The 23891-nt window shown below is 38.2% G+C and overlaps 2 protein-coding genes across 3 annotated transcripts; both read left to right on the top strand.

The window, feature by feature from the left end:
• The first annotated feature begins 4197 nt into the window (after window positions 1-4197).
• On the top strand, window positions 4198-18112 carry LOC121244590 (DExH-box ATP-dependent RNA helicase DExH3). Of its 2 annotated transcripts, none has more exons than XM_041142731.1 (19): window positions 4198-4728; window positions 7069-7226; window positions 7309-7396; window positions 7645-7890; window positions 8108-8203; window positions 10219-10407; window positions 10893-11052; window positions 11129-11259; window positions 11702-11875; window positions 11957-12229; window positions 12682-12876; window positions 13701-13904; window positions 14284-14353; window positions 14463-14611; window positions 15107-15415; window positions 15657-15716; window positions 15838-15990; window positions 16076-16186; window positions 16944-18112. In XM_041142731.1, the coding sequence occupies exons 1-19, from the start codon at window positions 4372-4374 to the stop codon at window positions 17433-17435; spliced, it is 3615 nt and encodes a 1204-aa protein (XP_040998665.1). In that variant the 5' UTR covers window positions 4198-4371; the 3' UTR covers window positions 17436-18112. The 2 variants fall into 2 exon arrangements, with proteins under 2 accessions (XP_040998665.1, XP_040998666.1); XM_041142732.1 differs by having other exon boundaries at window positions 4199-4728; window positions 7072-7226.
• A 485-nt stretch (window positions 18113-18597) lies between these two features.
• Window positions 18598-20486, top strand: LOC121244592 (T-complex protein 1 subunit delta). The gene has a single exon (XM_041142733.1). The coding sequence runs from the start codon at window positions 18741-18743 to the stop codon at window positions 20343-20345; it is 1605 nt and encodes a 534-aa protein (XP_040998667.1). The 5' UTR covers window positions 18598-18740; the 3' UTR covers window positions 20346-20486.
• The last annotated feature ends 3405 nt before the right edge of the window (window positions 20487-23891 follow it).

The following is a 23891-nucleotide window of genomic DNA, read 5'->3' as shown; positions in this document are numbered from 1 at the left end:
ACATGCAACGTTTGGTCGGGTAAGACTTTCATGGCTGGGGAACTCCCTATCAGCTATCAGTGATGGAATATGCTTGCGAGTGACAAACCACGTGGTCTTAATGGTTTTGATAGTTGCCATGTCCGGGCAACGCTATGGCTAAGGAAGAGTGGTGGCTGAGCCAGGTCAGTGAAGCAAGTTGCATGGCCCATGCAACTTGTCATGGAGGCAGCCCACGCTAGGTCAAGCCTCTCCTTGTGGCCCAGTGACTTTAGGTGGCCAGGCAAACCTTGGTTGAGCAAGTACAATGTGGTTGTGATGCTCTGTGGCTGAGCAACTCAAGGGACTCTAGCAAGCTCAGGCCGTGCATGCGGTGGTGTTGAGCAAGCTACTCACGTTGCAATGGTTGCCCACCGTGGGTGAGGGAGCTTTGGTTGTGCGGGTGGTGCCTCAGGCCGAGCAAGCTCTAGCAAGGTAAGCTCTTTGGCCGAGCAACTCTAATTGAGTTGGCTTTGGCCGGGAAGCTTTGACAGTTGCCGAGGAGGCTGAGGAGCTGTTTGTCCAAGTGAAAGAGCTTAGGCCGAGCAGTTGCCTAGGCTAAGTAGTGCTCGGGCCTATTTGTTTAGAGGGTTATTGCTCGCTTGTGTGGCCGAGTTACTAGTGGTTGGGCAACTAGTGGCCAAGGAACTACCTCTAGTTGAGCAAAGTGGCAAATGAGCATGCATAAGCCAAGCGAGGGGTTGCTCGCCATCTAGTTTGTGTGATGGTTGCCCACATGCATAAACGAGGAAGAGGTGGCTGAGGAACACCCCATCGGCGACAGAATATGTCGGCAGGTTAGACAGTGATCGTCGTCGGCTTCATGGTGGTCATCGGTGGCTCCACAACCTCACAGATGGGCAATCTCGTTGTTGTCCCATGGTGGGTTTCGGTGGTGGCAATTGGATCTTTGTGGCGGAGGGGCCCCGCTGTTGTGGACCACCTTTCTAGGGCAGAACATGCCGATGGTCCAAACGGTTGCTAGTGGTGGCGTCACCAAGCCATGGAGGTTTGGATCTCTAAGCTCATTGAGCAAGCTCCAATCGTGCACTTGCTGCTCCGCTGTGCACGCCCTCGTCGCTAGAGATCGCCTCGGTGGGGGACAAAAACCACCGACGGACCACGTGGTGGTCACTGGTGCTGCTCACGGCGAGGAAGCCATGTCGTGCACCCATTTCGCACACTATGCACAACCCGTGTGGACGAGGGCCAGTGGGGGTGCAGACAAAAACCGTCTAAGGGTTAACGGGGCTCGCGGTTGACCCGGGTGCATGGCAACATGCACCCGTTGTGCACTGTGCATGGCATTGTGCGTGGCATGCAAAATTTGGACGTGCATGGCATTATGTGGCACTGTGCACTTAAGTGCACAGTGTTTACCAGCTGTATATGTATATGTGCATAGTACTTATACTGTGCATTTAAGTGCATAGAGCACTTACAGCTCAAGTGGTCAAGTAACTTATCTTTCCAGGTATTACATGTTAGGTGCATGTGTTTTATGCACTATGCATTTAAGTGCACAATACACTTAACTACATGGGCGATGAAAGGTTTACTCACCTAATTTTTTGCAACAGTGTTGCTAATAAAAATAAGAGTAGAAAAGTTGAGAACACTTATCTGGAGAAAAATTTATCTAATCAATTTAAGATGATTTTGCAAGCCAAAAAATCATGCTTCTCCCACTTTCAGTGTAAAAAATTAGTCGAATCCCACAGACAATGTCAAATATCATATAATAGGCTGGAATAGGAAAAAGAGTCATTCTCGGCCAACTATGACGATTCGGATCTCAATCGGCATGATTTTGAGCCCCCAACGGCAATCTGGTGTGGTTGTATGGTATCCGTACGGAGATAGATCTAGCAATGAATAGGAGATAGATACAGGAAAAATAAAAGAGATGAGACATACAGATTTACGTGGTTCGGCACTGTGCCTACGTACATGGGTCGTTTGGAGGGCAAATCTACTATAATGTGATTATTTTACAATCTCTAATCCTCACTGTACAATAGAAGTCAAACAGCTATTTCTATAGGAGATCCTCTCTTTGGAACTCTTGTCCCCCCGGATGAAGAAGTCTCATTTTTCTTCTATCCCCTCATTCATGTCACATATTTCCCTCTTTTTTGTCACATCCCCTCTTTTCCCATAGTATCCACCCCTTAGCCTTTTGTCCCCTATTTCCCTTCTCTCTCTCTTTCTTTTTGATGAGATCCCTCTTTGGGGTTGGGCTTGGTAGATCGTATTAAACATGTAATATTTTATTTATTTTTATAATTAAGAAAATTTATTGAAACAACAAAATGAAAAAATATAAAAACTTACATCAAAACATTAAAAAAATTTAAAAATCATAAAATTATAAAAATAACATCAAGAATTTCTAAAACACATAAATTATAAAATGGTTAAAAATTATCAAAAAACTTAAAAAAGATAAAATGAAAATGCTAAAAAAGTATTAAAAACTAAGACTAAATTAAAAAAATCTTTTTTAGTAAATGGCCATCCAGGACAGGTGGTAGCCATCCTTTTTCACTTTATCATTTTATTAATTTCTCTTAATTCTTTTTATCTTATTTAACCTTTTATTTTTATCTTTCTAACGTTTTATAATTCTTTAACAATTTTCATAATATTTTTTTATAACTTATGTGATTTAGAAATTTTAATGTTATTTTTTAGATTTGGTTTTATAACTCTTATTTATGTTTTTTTATATAATTTTTTGTTATTTTTTTATGTGTTTTTATTTTTTATTTTGTTTATTTCCTAAAATTTGTCAGAAGCTTTTAACTTTATGTTTTTTAATTTTTTTAATGTTCATAAGTTTTTTATGGTTTTTTTTTTATTTTAGCAAATTTATAACTTTATATTTGACCTTTTAAATTAATTTTTTGTTTAATATTTCTCTAATTTTTTACTGTTCGATGAGGTTACATGTTAACAGTCACGTAAAAAAATATTTTTTCAATATTAAACAACGAAGCCTAATTTGGATAGAAATATTATTTCTATCTTAATCCATCTCATTTTATTTCATCTACATCATAAATACAAATATTTTTTAATTTCAATTCTTCAACTATTTCATTTAATCATTACCTAATTATTACAATTTTTCCAAACTTCTAAATAAAACACAAAAAAAAAATTAATTTTTTAAAATCTCAAAATAAAAGTTATATTAAAAAACTATATTATAACAATATTATAACTTTATTATATTTTTATTCAATTTTTTTTTCTCCTTACCGAAAATCTCATAAAACATTTTAATCTAAAATATTTATAACTCATCTCATCTCAACTCAAATATCTCACTATTATTCACAAATCATTTCAACTCATATTATCTCATCTCAATTCACTATTCAAACCAGATCTAAATAATAAGTTGCATATGATCTTGTTAATATTTTCGTTCAAAACTTCTATTCTCGGTATGTGGAGCACACATAGCGAAATATTTACATGACATAATTTAATTTAAAAAAATTTTAAAATTTAACTATTACAAATTAAGTCCTACCATTTAAGTGAATTATAGAATAACTCTTTTTTGTTAGGAGATTCAAGGACAACCAATTACTTGTTTCTTAAATGTTTAGATTAAAGTTAATAATTTTAAGAGTAATATACAACTTTTAGGATGTACAAATCTGTAACTTATTTTGTTTTTAAAATAAAAAGAAAAAGGATTAGAGTATAGGCATTGACTTTATCAAAAGTCTAGTCAAATGTAAAATATAATGAATTTTATTAAAATAGAGCTGTATTAGATTAGCCAAAGAGATAAGTGAGAAGCTTTGAGCTACAGTAAATAGATAGATTTCTTCAAATTTTAAAAGTTATTATTTATCCATTAAATCTATTTTTTATTTATTTTTAATTTCTAAATTTTTTTTTATTTATGTTTAATCTCCAACCGTTGTGTAATAATAATGTAAGAATTAAATTAAATTATTAATTAATATATGATTAGTGTTGTAAAATATGAAAAAAAAAATTTATTAAAAAAATAATATTATATTATTATTTTGATGAATTTAATAGTTAATTTAATATATGATTAAGAAGGTTTTTAATTTATAGAAATTATATATTTTTTTTATCAAATTTTAAAAATAATTTTGATGATGTAAATGTAAATGCTCTAAGCGAAAACCTCAGCCACTGGCCGAGGCATTACATCTGCGAGTGCCGACCCCTTCTCACCTGTACCCCTACCCACCACCCAAAACATAGCAACAGTCCGCCACCGTCCCCAAAACCCTGCTCTCGCTCTCTCTCTCTCTCTCTCTCTCTCTCTCTCTCAGCTATACTCGCAAAACCTCCTCTACCATGCCCTACTCAGCCATTTTCCGGGCGTATTTCAGAACAAACACAACCTCTTCTTCTCTTGTCATTTCTCTCAGACCCACCACCACAGCTCATGTGAGGGTCCACAAAACACTGAAACCTTCCCTGCTTACTGCCTTGACGAGGCATCGACCACCTGGGATTAGGAACTCGCATGTGCGGCCCTATTCGAGGCCGCGGCTCATATGCTCGGCGATTCAGGTGGACCGGAGGGTGAGGCATAGGAGTCTTCCTATCCCGTTTTGGGACCAGCAGAGCTCGAGTTACGGCCGGTTCGCGTACCAGGACGAGTCCAGCGACGAGTCGGACCGTGAGTTGGGGTCCTCTGAGCAGCAATTGGTCAGTTTAAGACTCGCCCATTACGTTGAATTTCACTTCTTTTTATTGGTGTTATGGCATTTTGTTGAGTTTGGAAATTTTTCTTTGACCATTCCAAGTGTTTATTGGTTTCAGAAGCTAGAATTACGCTGAATTTAGCTTTCGTAAGAATCGAAAGTAGTTTTGTTGAGTATTAGTTCGATTTGTTAGAGTGTTTTGTGATGCTTGTTTTTATTTTCTTAGGGGAGAAAAGTTTTAGACAGTGGGGTTTTATATGGCACAGCCGTGAACTATCCGTTTTCTCTAGTCCTATGTTGAGTGGCAAAAAGCGTCAAGGGAAAGAAATTTACAATCTTACAACTTTAATCTTCCAAGAAAAAGAAAAATATGTTGAGTGGCGCCTTTTTCACTTATCGATAAAGAAATATTAGTTATAAAAAAATCCCTTTGGTTTTACTTATCAAGATAAATTCCTTTGGTTTTCTAGCTGCCCTATGATCATATTTTGACATGAGCATATTATGTTCGATTTCACATTGTATTGATATGTATATAACTTGAAACTGACAAGCAGCTATATTGTTGGCCTTCATTATTAATTCTAGTTACTACTTGCATGCATAAAATCATAGACTACTAAGTCAATTTGTCCTGATGCCACTAGAATTGGGATTATGTTTTCTAGAATGAGTTGAATCATAGAATTAGACTGGTGGGCTTTGAACCCTCTTTTGTTTCCACTTGTCTTTTTTTGCTTTTCCTTGTTTTATAAATAAGAATCGAGGAAACCAATTCCTAAACTAGGTTTACTAAGTTTGTATTGATAAGCAGTTAAAAATTAAAAATTGAGGCTACATATCTAAGATAGAAATTCTGAAATATACACTTGGATTAATGACTTACATCTGAGAATTTTTTTAATTATAAAATTTTAAAACTCTTTAAGTTTGTTTTTTGTTTGAGCATATATGTAATGCCTCAATGAAAGAACCAAATCACATGACCTCTACTCCAAAAGAGCTAGTCAATAATACAATTGGAGCCCTATTGGAACGTTATAAAGAGCAATAACTCTCCTTTCCAAGCAATGTGGGATCCCATACACCACCTACCCTTATCGTTATCCTTATCATACGAGATATCACAGTATAGAAGTTAGAACTCAGGCTCTCTTATATGAAGACACTAATCACATCCACGCCCTAGACCTATTTTACTAATAGCATATAGGGAATAAGATCCTAAATATATGAAATTAAAATGCTAGTTTGCCAGTTAATCAGCAGTTTATGTATTCAATGTGAGCATGAATCGCTCTTTGTTGAGCTCAAGTGATGATAAGAGCAGAAAGGTTTTTGTCACCTATATATTCGCTTGTAAAGAATTGTACAATTTCATGGGGAATTGGTTGTACTGTATGGTGAGCAGTTGGTCACTAGAGACCATGTTGCTTGTGCTGCTACAGAATATTCAGTAGGTATTGTGAATTCTTGGCCCATGCCAACAAACTTGGTCTAAAACCAACCAATGCTAGTAGCATGGATACCAGATGTCTCACCTAATTTATTCTGTGAATTTTTAAGGAAACCATGTCATGTATGCATCTGATCTCTGGGTGACATATTTATGATTTCTTTCAAGTGAACAAACAAACAATATTTTTCTATTTTCCGGGTAAGGAGGCTCAGAAATTGACCCTTAAAAGAACTCATGGGTGTATGTGAAATTTTGTTGGTTTTTTTTTTTTTATCATGTCCTTTCCTATCGTACTAAGTGACATAAGGTGTATGTGCCATTTTTTTTTTTCGTTTTCATATTCTTTCCTATTGTACTAAGTTACACTTGATACGTGAAACTGGGCCCAAGGCAAGATTGATTGATTCTAGACCTCAAATAATTTTCACACTTTTCATAAATGTATGTGTACGTATGTAAAGGCTCAAAAGATGTTTTGAAGTTTAAGATTCTATATAAAGTTGCACTGAGATTACTGTTGCCCTCACTCTTTGATCTACTTGTTTACCATGTGCATTTCAACTGCCCATGTGATATAAATGGACTATTATGTTTGGATCTGTCTATGTGAACGTTTCACATTTTGTACCTTATTAATAATATGTGATTGTTTTCATTTGAGCAGTTACATTGTCATTTTGGAATGTTGTTAAGCATTGGTGATTCTCTGTCACACATTTCATTTTTCTACAAGTTAATGTTTTCTTGCTATATATTCTTTATGGTGATGTTGTCTCATGCGTTCATGAATTTACTTGTCAATGGATGCTTCTTCTATGTTTGTGTGTAACGTGCGTTTCTGATAGATAGAGCGCTTGTCTTTTTACAATGTTGATTTATTATTAGCAGTGCACTTCAACTCTTGATAATATTGATGGGTGGAGATGGAAGTTGACTATGCTGCTTCGTGACAAAGATGAGCAAGAAGTGGTGTCACGGGAGAAAAAAGATAGACGTGATTTTGAGCAACTTTCAGCGTTGGCTAGCAGAATGGGTTTACATAGGTGTCTAATTAAATTTATATAGTAATCTTTTGTAATATAATTAGATATCTTCTGTGGTTTATAATATAATTTATTTTGGCAGCCGTCAATATGCAAAAGTTGTCGTATTTAGTAAAGTCCCTCTGCCAAATTACCGATCTGACCTGGATGATAAGCGGCCGCAGAGAGAGGTATTTTCTTGTGTCCTCACTCTTATCTGTTATCTGCATCTTTAGTTTACTTCTTGTTTGGAGAAAAGGGATGACTTGCTTCTCTGACCATTTTGTAAAATGCTTGCCCTGAATGCTTCTTTATCACAATGGAAGAGGAGGGCAGTTATGTTTTTAATGCTAAAAGTATGTGTATAGTTCCTGAGGTTACTAGATTTTGAATCTTAGTGAATCCAGGGTGGTTTACTTAATATGTTGCGTACCAACAGGTGATCTTACCTTTGGGATTGCAAAGAGAAGTAGATGCTCATCTCAAAGCCTATCTTTCTAAAAATCCTATGCGTAGTGGAAGTTTCTCAGATAATTCCTTGTCAAGTGCAAGCAGTGTTGGAAATGTTGACAATGATGAGGGGTTTTACAAGCAGCAGGAGCCCTCAGTACCAAATAGTGCTGCCATGGAAAAAATCTTCCGACCAAAAAGTTTGCAATTGCGAAATAAACAACAGATTTGGCAGGTTTGTCTGAAACCAAGGAACCTTCTGGAGTACTTTCTTTTTTCTATAGTAATCCTATTTGGCACTTCCGCCTTTGTTATTTTTCATAATTTATGTATTCCTTCAAAACCTAACAATCCATTAATTAGTCTGAAAAATACTATATTATGTTTTCTTTTCCCTTGTTGTCACTATGAAATAACTGGAAGCATTTTGCTAAGTATCTGTTCTTCTATAGGAATCTACTGAAGGTCAAAAGATGCTTGAATTTCGTAGAAGTCTCCCTGCATTTAAAGAGAAAGATGCATTATTAAAAGCCATTTCTGAAAATCAGGTGAGTTATGATTGTTTGGTTACCATTGTAGATTACAATTAACTTTCTTACCTTTACTTGTTTTTTTCTTCCTTTTTTGACGAGTAAGAATCAAATTTTATTGAATCATAGAAAGAGGCATAGCCCTAATACACAGGAAGTATACAAGAGAAAACTTACGAGAAGTGATGGATACAAGGAACTTACTAAAACTAACTCCATTAAAATCTATAGCTGTAGTCCAGAAAAAAAAATGTTTTAAAAGAGAGACATGGGTTCTTCTAATGAGCATTGCCGATCTTCAAAGCTCCTGTCATTCCTTTCCTTCCAAATACATCTTTGAAGGCCCCGTCTCTACACTACCTGTCGTGCCAAAATTAAATCATGGAGCCATCCCGCACCACGTATCTGGTATGCCTATAGATTTTTTTTTTTTTTTTTTTTATTTATTTTTTTTATAATTAAAGGAAGGGATAAGGTATGCCTATAGAATTCATCCTGACCTCTTCTAATATTCTTTTCAATCCCACTCTATAAGCTTCTTTTGCTTCATTTGAATACCAACCTCCCTAGGCACCCCCATACTTGTTTACATGCATGAGTTTTCCTGAAGAAGAAATTCATCACTAATGTCTTTTATGACTTCCATTAATAATTAATTTGCTATATGTATTGTAATTTATACAAGTTTTTCATTATTTTTTTTTTGTTTACAAATAAGAAGATATTTTCTTGATATTGAAATAGGCATAGCCCAAGTAAACAAGAAGTATACTTGTGATTACACCTAGTTAGGAACCAGAAACAGTTACAAGGAAATCATGAAAGTGAGACCATTAAAGTCTATAACTATGGCCCACATAAATAAAGTCTTCCAGAAAAAAACTCTTAAAACTCTTCCAAGGAGTGCTCTCGATGCTCAAAATTTCAGTCATTCCTTTTACTCCAAATGCACCAAAGTAGACAAATGGGAGCCATATTCCACACAGCTGCAATATCCCCTCGATCCCTCTCCAACTAGCTAATAGGTCAACCACCCTCCTCTGCATAACCCATGCTATTCCAATTTTGCTGAAAAGTAATTCCATGAGGCCCTTGCAAACTCACAATGTAAAGTAAATGATCCACTGTTTCAACGCTATTTCTGCACATACAGCACCAATCAATAAGGATAAACCCACGTTTCCTTAGGTTGTCAATAGTCAGGATCTTCCCTAAGGATGCGGTCCAAACAAAAAAAGTAGCCTTAAGAGGTGCTTTACTCCTCTAAGTGCTCTTCCAAGGAAAGTGATTACTAGCTTGAGTAGTGAGAACCTCATAGAAAGAGTGTACAGAAAATTTTCCTTTACTAGAAGGAGACCTAACCAACTTATCCACCACTGTATCATTAGTTCCAATGGTTTATAACAGGTTAAAAAATTCAACAAGGACGCCAACCTCCCAATCACGTGCCTCCCTAATGAGGTTCTCACTAACAAGTTAAACAATTTCATTATTGTTATGTTGTTGTAAAAGATGCAAGGAATAATCATAAATAGTTATTTTTTCAGTACTTAACAATGAACAATCATCTGGACCATTCTGGACTTATCCAATGCACTCTATTAAAATTTTAACATCGACAGGAATCCTTTCTACCATTTATCTACATGCAGGGCCATATTTCCCTTTACATCCAGACACTAAATTAGAAGACCATTTTCTGTTATTGGAAAAAGAACACTCTGTTCTGTGCCAAAGGAATTTAAAAACAGCGGGCTGGAAAAAAAATACCAATATTTGTCTCTAGTGCTTTATGTTATCCTGAATGTCATTTCATATTGGGGAAGTTTATTTTCCATCACACCTCTGTAAAGCTACCATGTGCGCTTTTTTATAAACTGAAGTGTCACAGAGGTAAATGTGCAGTATCAGGTAGGCATACAGAATTGACCTTGATCAAAGAGTTCCCCATTTCTTTTCAAAAAAGTTCTGTGTAGATAACATGATTTGCATGGACTCGAATTAGTTCACTAATGTCATATACGATTTTGCAGGTCATTGTTGTCTCAGGTGAAACTGGCTGCGGCAAAACCACGCAACTTCCTCAATACATCTTGGAATCTGAAATTGAGGCTGCTCGTGGAGCTGTCTGTAGTATTATATGTACTCAGCCAAGACGAATATCTGCCATGTCAGTTTCTGAAAGAGTTGCTGCAGAACGAGGGGAGAAACTGGGAGAATCTGTAAGTTTTGGCTGATCTTATTACTCTTGCTTAAACAACTTAAGGCCATGTTTGGTAAGTCCAATTTCCAAAGTTTTTCAAAAAAATTTCAACATCAAACCAAATATGTTTCAATCTTAAAAAAATTTGCTCTTTCAACTTTTCATCAAATCATTTGTCTACATTTCAATGACAAGTCCAAAACACAAAACTAAAACAACATTTACAAAAACTAAAGCAAAAATATCCTAAAAGTAATATATATAAACAAATTTTCAACTCTTCCCATCAACTTTTACAAATCCAATAAAACATGTTTTTGAAAAAATATATTCAAGTTTTCCTATCTTCTGCCTTCACATAATTCAATAAAAAACACATCTCATAAATTTCAAAAACAATTCTCAAAATTTAATGAACCAAACATGGCCTAAGCTTGCCAAATATTATCATTATTCTTTAGCGGATCGAAATTTGACTGTCCCCAATTATTCTCCTTTTGAAAGGTTGGATACAAAGTTCGGCTGGAGGGAATGAAAGGGAGAGACACTCGCCTTCTTTTTTGCACCACTGGAATATTGTTGAGGAGATTACTTATCGACAGAAATTTGAAAGGTGTAACTCATGTTATTGTCGATGAGATTCATGAGCGTGGAATGAATGAAGGTAATGTTAGAATTGATTTCCTTTTTGTTCATCAGTTTATCAAATGTGATGTTTGATGTTTTTTGTTTTCTGCCAGATTTTCTTCTTATTGTCCTCAAAGATCTCCTCACTCGTAGACCAGAATTAAGGCTGATTTTGATGAGTGCAACCCTAAATGCTGAGCTTTTCTCTTCGTACTTTGGTGGTGCTCCAACGAGGCATATTCCTGTAAGTTTTCAGGATGGTAATTACTAATAATATATGTGCGTTTGAACCTCACCACATAGTCAATGAGCAATCATAACTTCTCCCCTTGTAAGAACAAAGTGGAGGTTAAGGTTGTGGGTCGAATCACCGGGTCTGTGTGGAATTTATCGGTAAAAACATTATTCCATTTATAATGGGTCTAATAATGTTTTCTTAGTTGTTACTTATAAAAAAAAAAAAATATGTTTTCTTAGTTGTTGGATTCATTGGTTCTTACTGGACATATATTCTCTTGTCCACTTAATTTTTGGGTGGTGATAAAATTGTAAGTACAGATTCCTTTACTCTGTTTTTTATCCTCTTTTACATCTACAAGAAAAATAGAGTATATGACATGATCTGAATGTAAAGAATGGTGGGCTGACCTTTTTTCTTGGGCTTTTTTGTCCTATTTAAATTTCAGGGTTTTACACACCCAGTGCGCACACATTTTCTGGAGAATATCCTGGAAATGACGGGATATCGATTGACACCCTATAATCAAATTGATGATTATGGTCAAGAAAAGGTGTGGAAAATGCAGAAACAAGCTCAAGCTCTTAGGAAAAGGAAGAGCCAGATTGCTTCTGCTGTTGAGGTATACAAATTTTGTGAGCTTATCTGGTTTTTGTTGTTTGTTCTTGGTTCTATAGCAATCTATTCCTGCCCTTGTGAATAGGATGCACTTGAAGCAGCTGACTTTAAGGAGTGCAGCATACGTACTCGGGAGTCTTTATCCTGTTGGAATCCGGACTCAATTGGCTTTAACCTCATTGAGCACGTGCTCTGCCACATAGTCAGAAAAGAAAGGCCTGGTGCTATTTTGGTTTTTATGACTGGTTGGGATGACATAAATACTTTGAAGGACCAACTCCAAGCTCATCCTCTCTTGGGTGATCCGGGAAGGGTGTTGCTGCTTGCATGCCATGGATCCATGGCAAGCTCTGAGCAGGTGATTGCATTATTTATCCTTTGTTGTCTTCTCTATTCATGTATATTACCATGATCTTGTCATGGAAAAATATTTGAAAATATTAATATATACCAGTAAATTCTTGGGCTATGCCTCTTTACTTGGTAATAAAATTCTCTTATTACTTATCCTAAATATATATATACTTATAAAAAAATATATATATATTTCTGTAAATTAGATCCTTTTTTAGGCATCAAGTCTGTAATGTGTCTTTGTTTGAATTATTATTGACCAATCGCATCCCTTTTGCCTTGAATTATATATCCATTTACTCCTGGTAGTTTGCACTGAAGATGACTACAGCATTGCTTTATTCTAGCATTTGTGTGTTTTACATCATATCTTATCTACAGGTTCAGATATGAATTGTACCATTCATCTAGTGATTGTAGATTTTCCTGATTCTTTTTTATTTGTTTTGCTTACAGAGGCTAATATTTGATAAGCCCGAAGATGGAGTGAGGAAAATAGTTCTAGCTACAAATATGGCTGAGACTAGTATCACCATCAACGATGTCGTTTTTGTGGTTGATTGTGGAAAGGCAAAAGAGACATCATATGATGCACTAAATAACACTCCTTGTTTGCTGCCATCATGGATATCAAAGGCTGCTGCTCGTCAAGTAAGATCATTATGTTCTGAAGTTAATTATCATATCCAGGTTAAGAGATTATATCTGACATGAGACAGTATTTTATTCTACTTTGGATTTTTCTTGTTCCGTTCACAAAACGTATTAGTTACTGTCATATGTGCATGCCCAATCTTGTAACAGGATCCTCGTCAAAATGCTTTCCATTATGTTGTTCATCATCAATATCATAAACCTGTCATGGCAGGTCTATTTGTGTTTGGTTGATGGCTCACTTGCGTCATCTAAGCAACCTTATTTTGTTTCTTGTATTTGCTTTTTTTTAACAAGGTTAGAGGTTTGCTCCCTTTCCATTTAATAATGAGTTAAACATCTGCAATTTAAATCATGGTTTAGCTAAGTACACACACTTGTTCTGGACTGACACGAGTAGTGTCCCTTGAATCCACTAATGGACATTACTTATAAAAAAAAAAAAGAAATAGAAAAACTTCCAATTGTATTGTAGTGCATGTATGGTTGTATAGTGTATGATGTAACTAGGAGCTTTAAAACCCTCTTGGACTTCTATGAAGTTCATATAAAGGTCCAAGAAAGGAAGTGGAAGTGAGTGGGAATCTGTTTGAGTATGTCGTCCTGGATAAAGTCATCCTGTTTATCTAAATGAAGGTGTTTGTGAAACTCATTGGCAGACCTGTGCCACACAATGTACAGCTTAAGTGCCGCCAAAAAATAAATTTTGGATTATTTAGGAGTTATATAGGACTCAGTTTAATTTTTAAGGTGTTTCATTCCGAGTTCTGATTCTTCTTATTGAAAACTGCTAATATTAGTTTTTCCCTTCTGTATTGTAGAGGAGGGGAAGAGCTGGTCGGGTTCAACCTGGCGAGTGTTACCATCTTTATCCCAGATGTGTACATGATGCTTTTGCTGATTACCAATTGCCAGAACTTTTAAGGACGCCGTTACAGTCATTATGTTTACAAATCAAAAGTTTGCAACTTGGGAGTATTTCACAATTTTTATCTAGGGCATTGCAGTCACCAGAACCTCTTTCGGTAAATTTCAAGTCAAGTTTGCTTCTCAGAATCTGCAGTTTTTTTTTTTATTAATTTATTATTATTTTTTTTTAAGTAAAAATATTGTATATATCAAAAGGAGAAACTAAGTACACTGAATGTATACAAGAAAACACCTTGCCCGAAATGACCCAAAAAGCCCATAAAAAAAACACAAAATACACCAGACCCGACCCCAATCCCTTGTTTCCCTTAGAACTAAAACTCTACCCAAACACCAACCCCAACACCTTGATTCCCGTCTGCAGTTTTTCTACTGATATTTAAGTATATTCTTTTCATAATGCCCCTATTTTTTTCTGATTCTATGGCCATTGTTACTTTCATGTCAGTTCTTTCAATCATTTTTATGGTGTAGGTTCAAAATGCTGTGGATTACTTGAAGGTCATTGGGGCTTTGGATGAGAATGAAAATCTGACTTTGCTAGGTATGGAAATTATACATGCACATGCGCCCACACACCAGGTTTTATTTATGTTTCTATGCTGTTTCAAGGTATTGCTTGTGGTAAATATCCATCATGACATTGCTAGCAGGACGCAACTTGTCGATGCTTCCAGTTGAGCCAAAACTTGGGAAAATGCTCATATTTGGGGCTATTTTCAACTGTCTAGATCCAATCATGACCGTTGTTGCTGGCCTGAGTGTCAGAGATCCATTTCTGATGCCATTCGACAAGAAGGATGTATGTATCATCCTCTGTTCAACAATATATATTGACGTTTTTATATGTTCTAGTATGAATTAGTTAGTGTGTTAATTTATGTTCAGCTTCCCTGCATCCCAGCATGATGTACTTTTGAGTCATTTGAAATTGATATGCTTCTTCCCCTTTTACCTATCCTCTGATTGAACTGTGAGTGATCATCTAGAAACTGAATACTAATGTATGACATTATGTATAAAGCACATAATTTTGAAGTGTGGATTAAAAGTGAGGGAATAGAGATTGTTGAGATCATGAATTGATTGTGAGTGCTGTTGGATAAGTTGGAATATGTAGGTGTAAGACATTCAATTTGGAAGAGCCGCTGTATTTGTTAACTTGTTTTCCTCCAAATAAATGCTGTCTATAATGACTTATGCTGCTTGTATCAGACTTCCAGTTAGTATCAGGTATCAGGTTCTCAACTACCAAGGAGTGAGGAATCACGTTTTGTTCCTTTTCTCATTTTTACAGCTTGCAGAGTCAGCAAAAGCGCAGTTCTCTGGCCGTGAATATAGTGACCATCTTGCACTTGTCCGAGCTTATGAGGGTTGGAAAGTTGCTGAAAGACAGCAATCTGGTTACGAGTACTGCTGGAAAAATTTCCTTTCTGCTCAAACCCTGAAAGCCATTGACTCTCTTCGGAAGCAGTTTTTCTGTTTGCTCAAGGATGGTGGTCTAGTTGATCACAACACTGAAAACTACAATAGATGGAGCCATGATGAGCATCTTATCCGAGCAGTCATCTGTGCAGGCTTGTTTCCTGGAATATGTTCTGTTGTGGTAAGTCAGGAGCACCCCTCCTCCCCCTCCACACAGTTGGAAGGTGTACATATAGATATATCTTTTTATTTTTGGTCTTGCTTTTCTTTTAAGCTGAAGCTCCAGTTAGCAAAAAGAAAGGAATTTTAATGGATTAATCTGGCTGGCCAATAGCTTCCTGAAAGTATATTTATCTCTTAGGCATGCCAATGACTTGTTCTGTGGTATATAAGCATGCACTGATAAAATTTTGGTTCCACAGAACAAAGAGAAGTCGATAACATTAAAAACAATGGAGGATGGTCAAGTGCTTCTGTACTCGGTTAGTTTCGTCTTTCAGCTTCTTGTGTCAAATCTTACATGCAACATCATCAATTGAGAACTCTAATGCTTCAAAATTCTGATTGCACTTGTGGTTTTTAATTGTGTACTCGATCGAATAGAATTCTGTGAATGCTGCTGTACCCAAAATTCCATATCCATGGCTGGTTTTCAACGAAAAGGTGAAAGTGAATTCTGTATTCCTCCGGGACTCAACTGGTGTGTCTGATTCTCTGCTGCTCTTATTTGGAGGGAACATTTCCAGGGGTGGCTTAGTAAGTTCTTTCACTTCAGTATGCTTATTGCTTCCAGGATGTGTTATTGATGGAAGGCACTGACGCTATAACTGGCTTTTGATAGGATGGGCACCTAAAAATGTTGGGAGGATACTTGGAGTTTTTCATGAAACCTGCTTTGGCAGATACGTATATAAGCTTAAAGAGAGGACTTGAAGAATTGATACGGATGAAAGTAAGAGTTGACGATTTTTTCCAGCTCAAAAGTCAGATGAATAGGAATCTCCAGTCCCCGGAGATGATCTGTTTCAGGCTTATTTCTTGATCCAAAGTTTTTCTCTCTCCACACTTGCATGCGAGAACACATATAATTCATGAATAAGCACGGACTTCATGAGCTAAAATTTGATTGGCCTGAAATACCAATCAATAATTTGATAGATGTTCAATATTTGGATAAGGAATTTAAAAAGAATGGAGCAGTAAAATTCCAAAAGGAAATAGTTAATAATTTAAATGACTGCAAAATCAAGGTTAGTTGCCCCACTCTAATCAGATAACTTAGCAGTTTTGCAAATGTTTAAAAGGAAAAAGTAAAAGGTAAATCTTATGAACAATATCTATGTCTATGCTAACATAGCCACTCTAGAATGGACCCATTATAATACCGCCCACTGTAAATATATAATCTTTCTATTTTTAATTAGGTGTTTCTTTTGTATACATCCCCTGTATTTGGGCTTGCCTTTTGTTTTTATCAATAAAACTTTTATTACCTATGAAAAAAAAAAAATACAGCCCACTCGAATATGTTCCACACCATATATTTTTGGGTGTAACTAATGAAGGGATCAAAACTTCAATGAATTGGGCACTATGAAAAAAAGGTTTCATGAACACATCGCTTATTGCTAGTAAATAAATTTGTGTTTGTGTCTATGTATGTATTTTTGTTGATGTATACATTGATTCCTTGCTTTTTTCTTGGGCAGCTTTTGGATCCCAAGCTGGACATGCAGTCGCACAATGAGCTCCTGTTGGCTGTAAGATTACTGGTCTCAGAGGACCAATCCAATGGTAGATTTGTCTTCAATCGCCAGGTGGCAACACCCTCAAAAAAGAAGATGAAAGAGACACTACCAGGAACCCTTTTGAGAGGTGGAGGTGAGGGTGGTAATTCAAAGAATCTGCTACAGACATTGCTTGCCAGGGCAGGACATGAAGCACCCACCTACAAGACAAGACAACTGAAAAACAACCAGTTCCGTTCCACTGTGATCTTTAATGGGTTGAATTTTTCCGGGCAACCTTGCAGCAGTAAGAAACTTGCAGAAAAAGATGCAGCTACTGAGGCTCTGCTGTGGTTGAAGGGTGAGAGCCATTCAACTCCCACAGATATTGATCACGTGTCTGTGCTTCTAAAGAAGAACAAGAAGAAGGATCAGAAAAGAACCTCAATCCATGGTGCTGCGAAGTGGGGTTAATCAGATAGAGTAATTTATTGTTATTTCTTACCAACAAAAAATTCCTAGTCCCAAGTGAAAGGCTTCGCAGAACAGGATGGAGTTCATATCTTTCCAGAGATGGAGTGGCAACCAGAGGGGGGAAGCTGCATTTTCATAAAATCATAACCAGGTGCTGACCTTAGTGAACTCTAGAATATATTTCTGGACATGAAGTTAGAACTGGGGGAGATGCTACAGTTTATGATATCTATGACAGGTGCTGACATTATAGAATCCCATAATTCTGGAAGGGGGGATAACATTTACTTGGAGGCCAAAGGTGGAGATTCTGCCTCAAGTGTCAAGCACCACTGTAGACAGATAATGGCTATAGTATTATGGAGGCAGGTTAATGCTGCATAAGAAATATACCTTAACCCTTGTTATATGGAGGTTTCAGTGCAGTGGTGAAGTAGTGAAAGGGTGAAAACAGAAATTATTTTGCAGTGATTGAAGAAGCTTAAAGCGAAAATGTACATATTAGACCAATTTATGCAACCCATTTTTGGTCAATCCTATGCCACCTGATAGTGTGGGTCAACTTTCACAAGTCAGGACCAAGAATCTGACATGTATACAAATAGACATGACTGGTTCAGGCTTTAATACCTTATTGAATTGTAGCCTAATGTTATTAATTTAGGAGCATTTCAGCATCTCAATCTTTCCAAATGTTAGGTTATTTACTTGCCTTTGATTATTAAGTTATCCTCACTATGAACAATAGGATGATATGTTCTCAAGGAACTCAAAAAGAAAGAGAGAGAGGAATGGAACTCAATTTGTTATGTTATGGATGTGATTTTAAGTGATTTCATATACCAATTATTGAGAAATTATATGTATCAGTTACTATTTATTTTCATACTTCACACTTATAGTTTTTTTTTTTTTTTTTATAGGGTGTGGGGTTATTTTTCGGAGGATGTGGGGTAATGAATAGTAATTGATGGATATAATTTTTTATCAATTATTTACATATAAAAAATAATGATATGCAAATAATTATTTTGCAAAATTAATGTGAATATCACTTTTTAAAAAATTTATTAGTTTATTAAGAAAATTCAAAAAAAATAAATTACCAAAGAGAAATAAAAGAAATTAAGATCCTGAAAACGATGTCGTTCGGTTTTGTTTTAAAGTAGGTTAATTTCCCTCTGATCTCCCGAACTCACTCGAGCGCTCTCTTCCAGAAACCTCTCCCGCTTCGCTCACTCTCTGTGAAACCCTCTATTTCTGGGATTAGGGTTAGGGTTTTTGAATATCAGCTGTGTTGTTGCAATGTCGTCCACCGCGGTGTCTTCTCCAATGGCCTCTTCCAAGACCGAGTCGTACGTGGATAACAAGCGCAAGGAGGACATCCGCCACGCCAACATCGTGGCGGCGCGGTCTGTGGCCAATGCTGTCCGCACCAGCCTCGGCCCCAGGGGCATGGACAAGATGATCTCTACGGCCTCCGGCGAGGTCATCATCACCAACGACGGCGCCACCATCCTAAACAAGATGGAGGTACTCCAGCCCGCCGCCAAGATGCTCGTCGAGCTATCCAAGGCCCAAGACGCCTCTGCAGGAGATGGCACAACTACCGTTGTCGTAATCGCTGGCGCCCTTCTTGGACACTGCCTCTCCCTCCTCTCCAACGGAATCCACCCCACCGTCATCTCAGACTCCCTCCACAAGGCCGCCACCAAGGCCGTCGAAGTCCTCACCGCCATGGCAGTCCCCGTAGAGCTTTCCGACCGCGAATCTCTTGTCAAATCGGCCAGTACATCGCTGAACAGCAAAGTCGTTAGCCAGTACTCAACTCTCCTCGCTCCTTTGGCTGTTGACGCCGTACTCTCTGTCGTCGACCCGGCGAAGCCCAATCAGGTTGACCTGAGGGACATCAAGATCGTCAAGAAGCTCGGTGGCACTGTCGACGACACCGAGCTTGTCAAAGGCCTTGTATTTGACAAGAAAGTGAGTCATGCCTCTGGAGGTCTCACTCGTATGGAGAACGCTAAGATCGCGGTCATTCAGTTCCAGATTTCGCCGCCAAAGACTGATATCGAGCAGAGTATCGTGGTATCAGATTATGCACAAATGGACAGAATACTGAAGGAGGAGAGGCAGTACATTCTGGGAATGATTAAAAAGATTAAGTCGACCGGGTGTAACGTCTTATTGATTCAGAAGAGCATTTTGCGCGATGCCGTGACTGATTTGTCGCTTCATTATCTCGCCAAGGCAAAGATTTTGGTGGTCAAGGATGTGGAGCGCGAAGATATTGAGTTTATCACCAACACACTGAATTGTTTGCCCATTGCGAACATTGAGCATTTTCGGGCAGAGAAGTTCGGGTTTGCAGATCTTGTTGAGGAGCTTCCGGTTGGGGATGGGAAGATTGTTAAGATTACCGGGATCAAGGATATGGGACGGACCGCGACGGTGTTGGTCCGTGGGTCAAATCAGTTGGTTCTTGATGAGGCGGAAAGGAGCTTGCACGATGCTCTGTGTGTAGTCAGGTGCTTGGTGAGTAAGCGGTTTTTGATTGCTGGTGGTGGGGCGCCAGAGATTGAGCTGTCCAGGCAGTTGGGTGCTTGGGCGAAGGTGCTTCATGGGATGGAGGGCTATTGTGTACGATCCTTTGCGGAGGCGCTTGAGGTTATTCCGTATACATTGGCTGAGAATGCAGGGTTGAATCCAATTGCCATTGTGACGGAGCTGAGGAACCGGCATGCGCAGGGTGAGATCAATGCAGGGATTAATGTGAGGAAGGGGCAGATTACTAATATCTTGGAGGAGAATGTGGTGCAGCCGCTGCTTGTGAGCACAAGTGCGATCACCCTGGCGACAGAGTGCGTGAGGATGATCTTGAAGATCGATGACATTGTCACAGTGAGGTAGTTTTGCTTGGAATTTGAACAGCATCAGAGGACAAATGTTGGCCTTGTTATCTTTTTATCTTTGCTTGCTGTTTTAGTTTGTGTTATGTCTTCTATTACGATCACTATGTTGAAGAGCTTTGACATGCTTTCGTTGCCACCATTTTCCTTGAGTTTGGTATTGCTTGATGCTTGCTGGAGATTTTGTTGGTCTTTATCTGTTCTTATGCATTTTAGTCAGTAATCTGTTTTTGTTGCGTTTGGATATGGGATAACTCAATTCATATCTGGTTTTGACTTGCATTGAAATGCAATTTACTGCAAATGTTGCATCGATCTATTAATGAGGTTGTCATGGCCTCAATGCTGAGTCGCCCCATTGTTGGACCTTCTCCCCATTGCGATTTAGCTCTACTCTTTATTCTACATAAATGCTCTTCATTTTAATTTCTAGTCATTGTCATAAAGTTTAACTTGCATTCATATGACAATAAATGGAGTTAACGGATTAATTAGATAGTTTTTTAGAGGATTTTGAAAGTTTTTGTGGGATTTAGGCTGCTTGAATTGGTAGCACAAACAGCAGTAAATACACCCTTTAAAGAGTTATCACAAATGGTTTTAACTGACTCTGGCCTAGAATTTCCCCAAAAACAAAATTTCAAAAATTATCTCTCCGTACATAAAACCCTAAGGAAACCGCCGCCAGCCTTACCGGCAAGTGACCTCTCACCGACGTCACAGACAAAGTCGACGGGCCCTGGCAATTTCCCTGAGGCTCGGTCGGCATCAGTCCAGAGGAGAGAGAAAACACTACGAAGTGCGAAAACCCTAAGGAACCAGATTTGCCGCCACCCACCCTTGTTGGCGAGACACACCGCACCGTCATCACAGATAAAGTCGACAGACCTCGGCGACTTTGTTGAGGGTCGTCCGGTGTCCTAGATATTGCTATATTGTCTCTCAAAGTACTTCGGCGATCCTCCCAAAGGCTCCGTTGGTCATGCTGTCAACTCTGAAGCAAAGTTTTAAATTTCGTACCGTACCGGCCGGTACGGTCGAAATTTTTCGTTTCAGCCGTTCGGCCGGTATAGTACTATACCTGTTCCGTACCGACCAAAATACCGGCCGATACCGGCCTCAATTTCGGCCTGTACCGACCTATATTTCGGCCGGTACCGGCCGATATTTCGGCCTGTGTTTTTTTTTTTTTTTCATTTTTTCAAACTACAAATTTATTTTTTAACCCTCAATTCAGACTAGATTATTTATAATTTATATATATATGTATTTGTATATAATTTATTTATATATAGACTATTATTTTAGAATATAATTTTTATATATATTTATATATATAATTTATTTATAGATCGACTATCCCGAAACGTTATCCCGAAACGCTATCCCGAAACGGTACCAGTACTGAAATATTTCGTTCCAGTGCCTTGACCGGTACGCTGTCCGGTACGGTATTCAAAACATTGCTCTGAAGGCTCCGGTGTCTCCTGTGAGCACAATTTGCAGTTGGAAAGACAACTCTCTAGTGCTTGCAGTGAGCACGACCTGGAATCCAGACAATTGTGCAGTGCTTGTAGCTCCCAATGGTTTTCTGATCTGTCTTGAGATGATGAATGGGTTCTTCTATGGAGTTGGTCATAGAATCTAAATCCTTTACACTGGTGAAGGAGGGGAGCATGTTGGCCATTACTGAAAGGAGTCAAAGGGTGATATCTAAGTTGGTTTTGGGTTCGACAACAGTACAGTGGCTGGCCAAGGCCATAGAAGCGTGCACTAAGGATAAGAAACAAGATTTTTTCTCCACTGTCAAGGAAGGTCAACGCAGTTTCACAGCGCATCGCTACTTGAATGCTCACGGACGTTATATGGCGGTAGAGGAGTATGGTGGTGGAGGGAGGAGGAATTTTATTTTCATTCCTGAAGAGGGGGGCAATGACTGGAGAAGGATGGGGGAGGTGCTACGTCATTTTTCCTTCAGCAAGAGAGGGAGTGACGGCTTGGAAGGACAAGGTGCTGCAGGTGGTGTGGCAGGGAGGGAGAACTTGGAGGTGCATAAAGACTCAAGTACATCCTTGGTGGCGAGGCAATCCTATGTGGCAGCTCTGAAGACGGGACATGCTTTGGGGGTTCAGAGTGTGGAGGGTCTACCAATCACGCCTCAGGACCAGCTTGTCGAGATGCACGATTCTCTAAAGGACATGGAAACCCAACTTGTCGAGTTAAAGGCAGCAATAACTTTCTTGTCTACGAAAATAGACCGACTTTCAGCTGGAGGCAACAGGGTGGTAAGAAACATGATAGGCCCGAATCCTTTAAGCTTAGAAAAAGGAAACGGAAGATCGGATTTGGCCCTGTCCCTATAACCAGATCTAGGAGAGTATGGCGGGTCAAAAAGAAATCTGGGTTATTTGAAGTGGGGTCTACATCGGATATTGGCGTAGAGACATCAGTAATGGAATGTCATTTGCCTCGTGTAACACAGGATAGATCGATAGTCGGTATTACACACTTGGTTCCTGAAGAAACTCTGGCTCCCTCATCAGAGTTGAAGGAAAAGGGTGTACTACCGAGGTCTGAAGGAGATGTAGGATCCGCTATCACCCTAGAGGTGAAGGGGCTTGCTGTCACCCTAGAATCTCCAATGGGGACCTCGATACCATTGGAGAGAACCAATGGAGTTACTGGAAAACTAATGGGCTTGGCGTTGGTGCCTTGTGTAGAGGAATGTCTAGAGTCGGGAGTGCAGTTTGATGGGGATATTGTGGCTCCCCTGGTCTCTCTTCCTCCAATAACAGATTGGATTCTACCTAAAGTTAACAAGATTCAGCAGTTCGTAGGAATTTCACATGGAGGATGTGAAGACCAATTTAACGAACTAATTACTGCGCTTGAGGCAAGCCGCACACTTGAAAAATCAAACTTCAAGAAAAACAGGAAGTTATAACGTCTTTTTTCGGCAATCAACTACGACGCTAAGGGTGGTAGTTCAACTAGAGGGAAGTCTAAAGGGAGGGCACTGTGAAGACAGGAATCAAGGTGTTGGGGTTGGTATTCGGGTAAAGTTTTAGTTTTACGATAAACAAGGGATTGGGGTTGGGTCTGATGTACTTTGGGCTGATTTTTTTATGGGCCTTTTGGGTCATTAGGGCTTGTTGGGTCATTTTGGGCAAGGTGTTTTCTTGTATTCATTCAGGGTACTTGGTTTCTCCTTTTGATATATACAATATTTTTACTTATAAAAAAAAAAAAAAATGACTGGCCTAGATTGTTACATGCTGGACCCATATATGTGTTCCATGATTGAGTGACCGTGTTTTTGTTTCTTCCCAGGGATTCATAGGAAATTATTGACGATATCTATTATTAATGTAGGCACTAACTGCGACTTAGGAATTTTTACAATCGTGTATGGGTATGATCATAACAATGAATAGGTATTAGCATCTTGGACGGTGGGTTATTGAAAATTGAAAAATGATGCCTTCTCTTTCAATATTCTCCGCTAGTATTCTTGGGAATCAGGATTTATTTCAAGGTTTGAAACAAG

This window comes from Juglans microcarpa x Juglans regia, chromosome 8S, assembly GCF_004785595.1.
Source record: "Juglans microcarpa x Juglans regia isolate MS1-56 chromosome 8S, Jm3101_v1.0, whole genome shotgun sequence".
NCBI classification, from domain to species: domain Eukaryota; kingdom Viridiplantae; phylum Streptophyta; class Magnoliopsida; order Fagales; family Juglandaceae; genus Juglans; species Juglans microcarpa x Juglans regia.
Note: the sequence above shows the minus strand (reverse complement) of the source record. Positions and strands in the feature narration are given on the sequence as shown.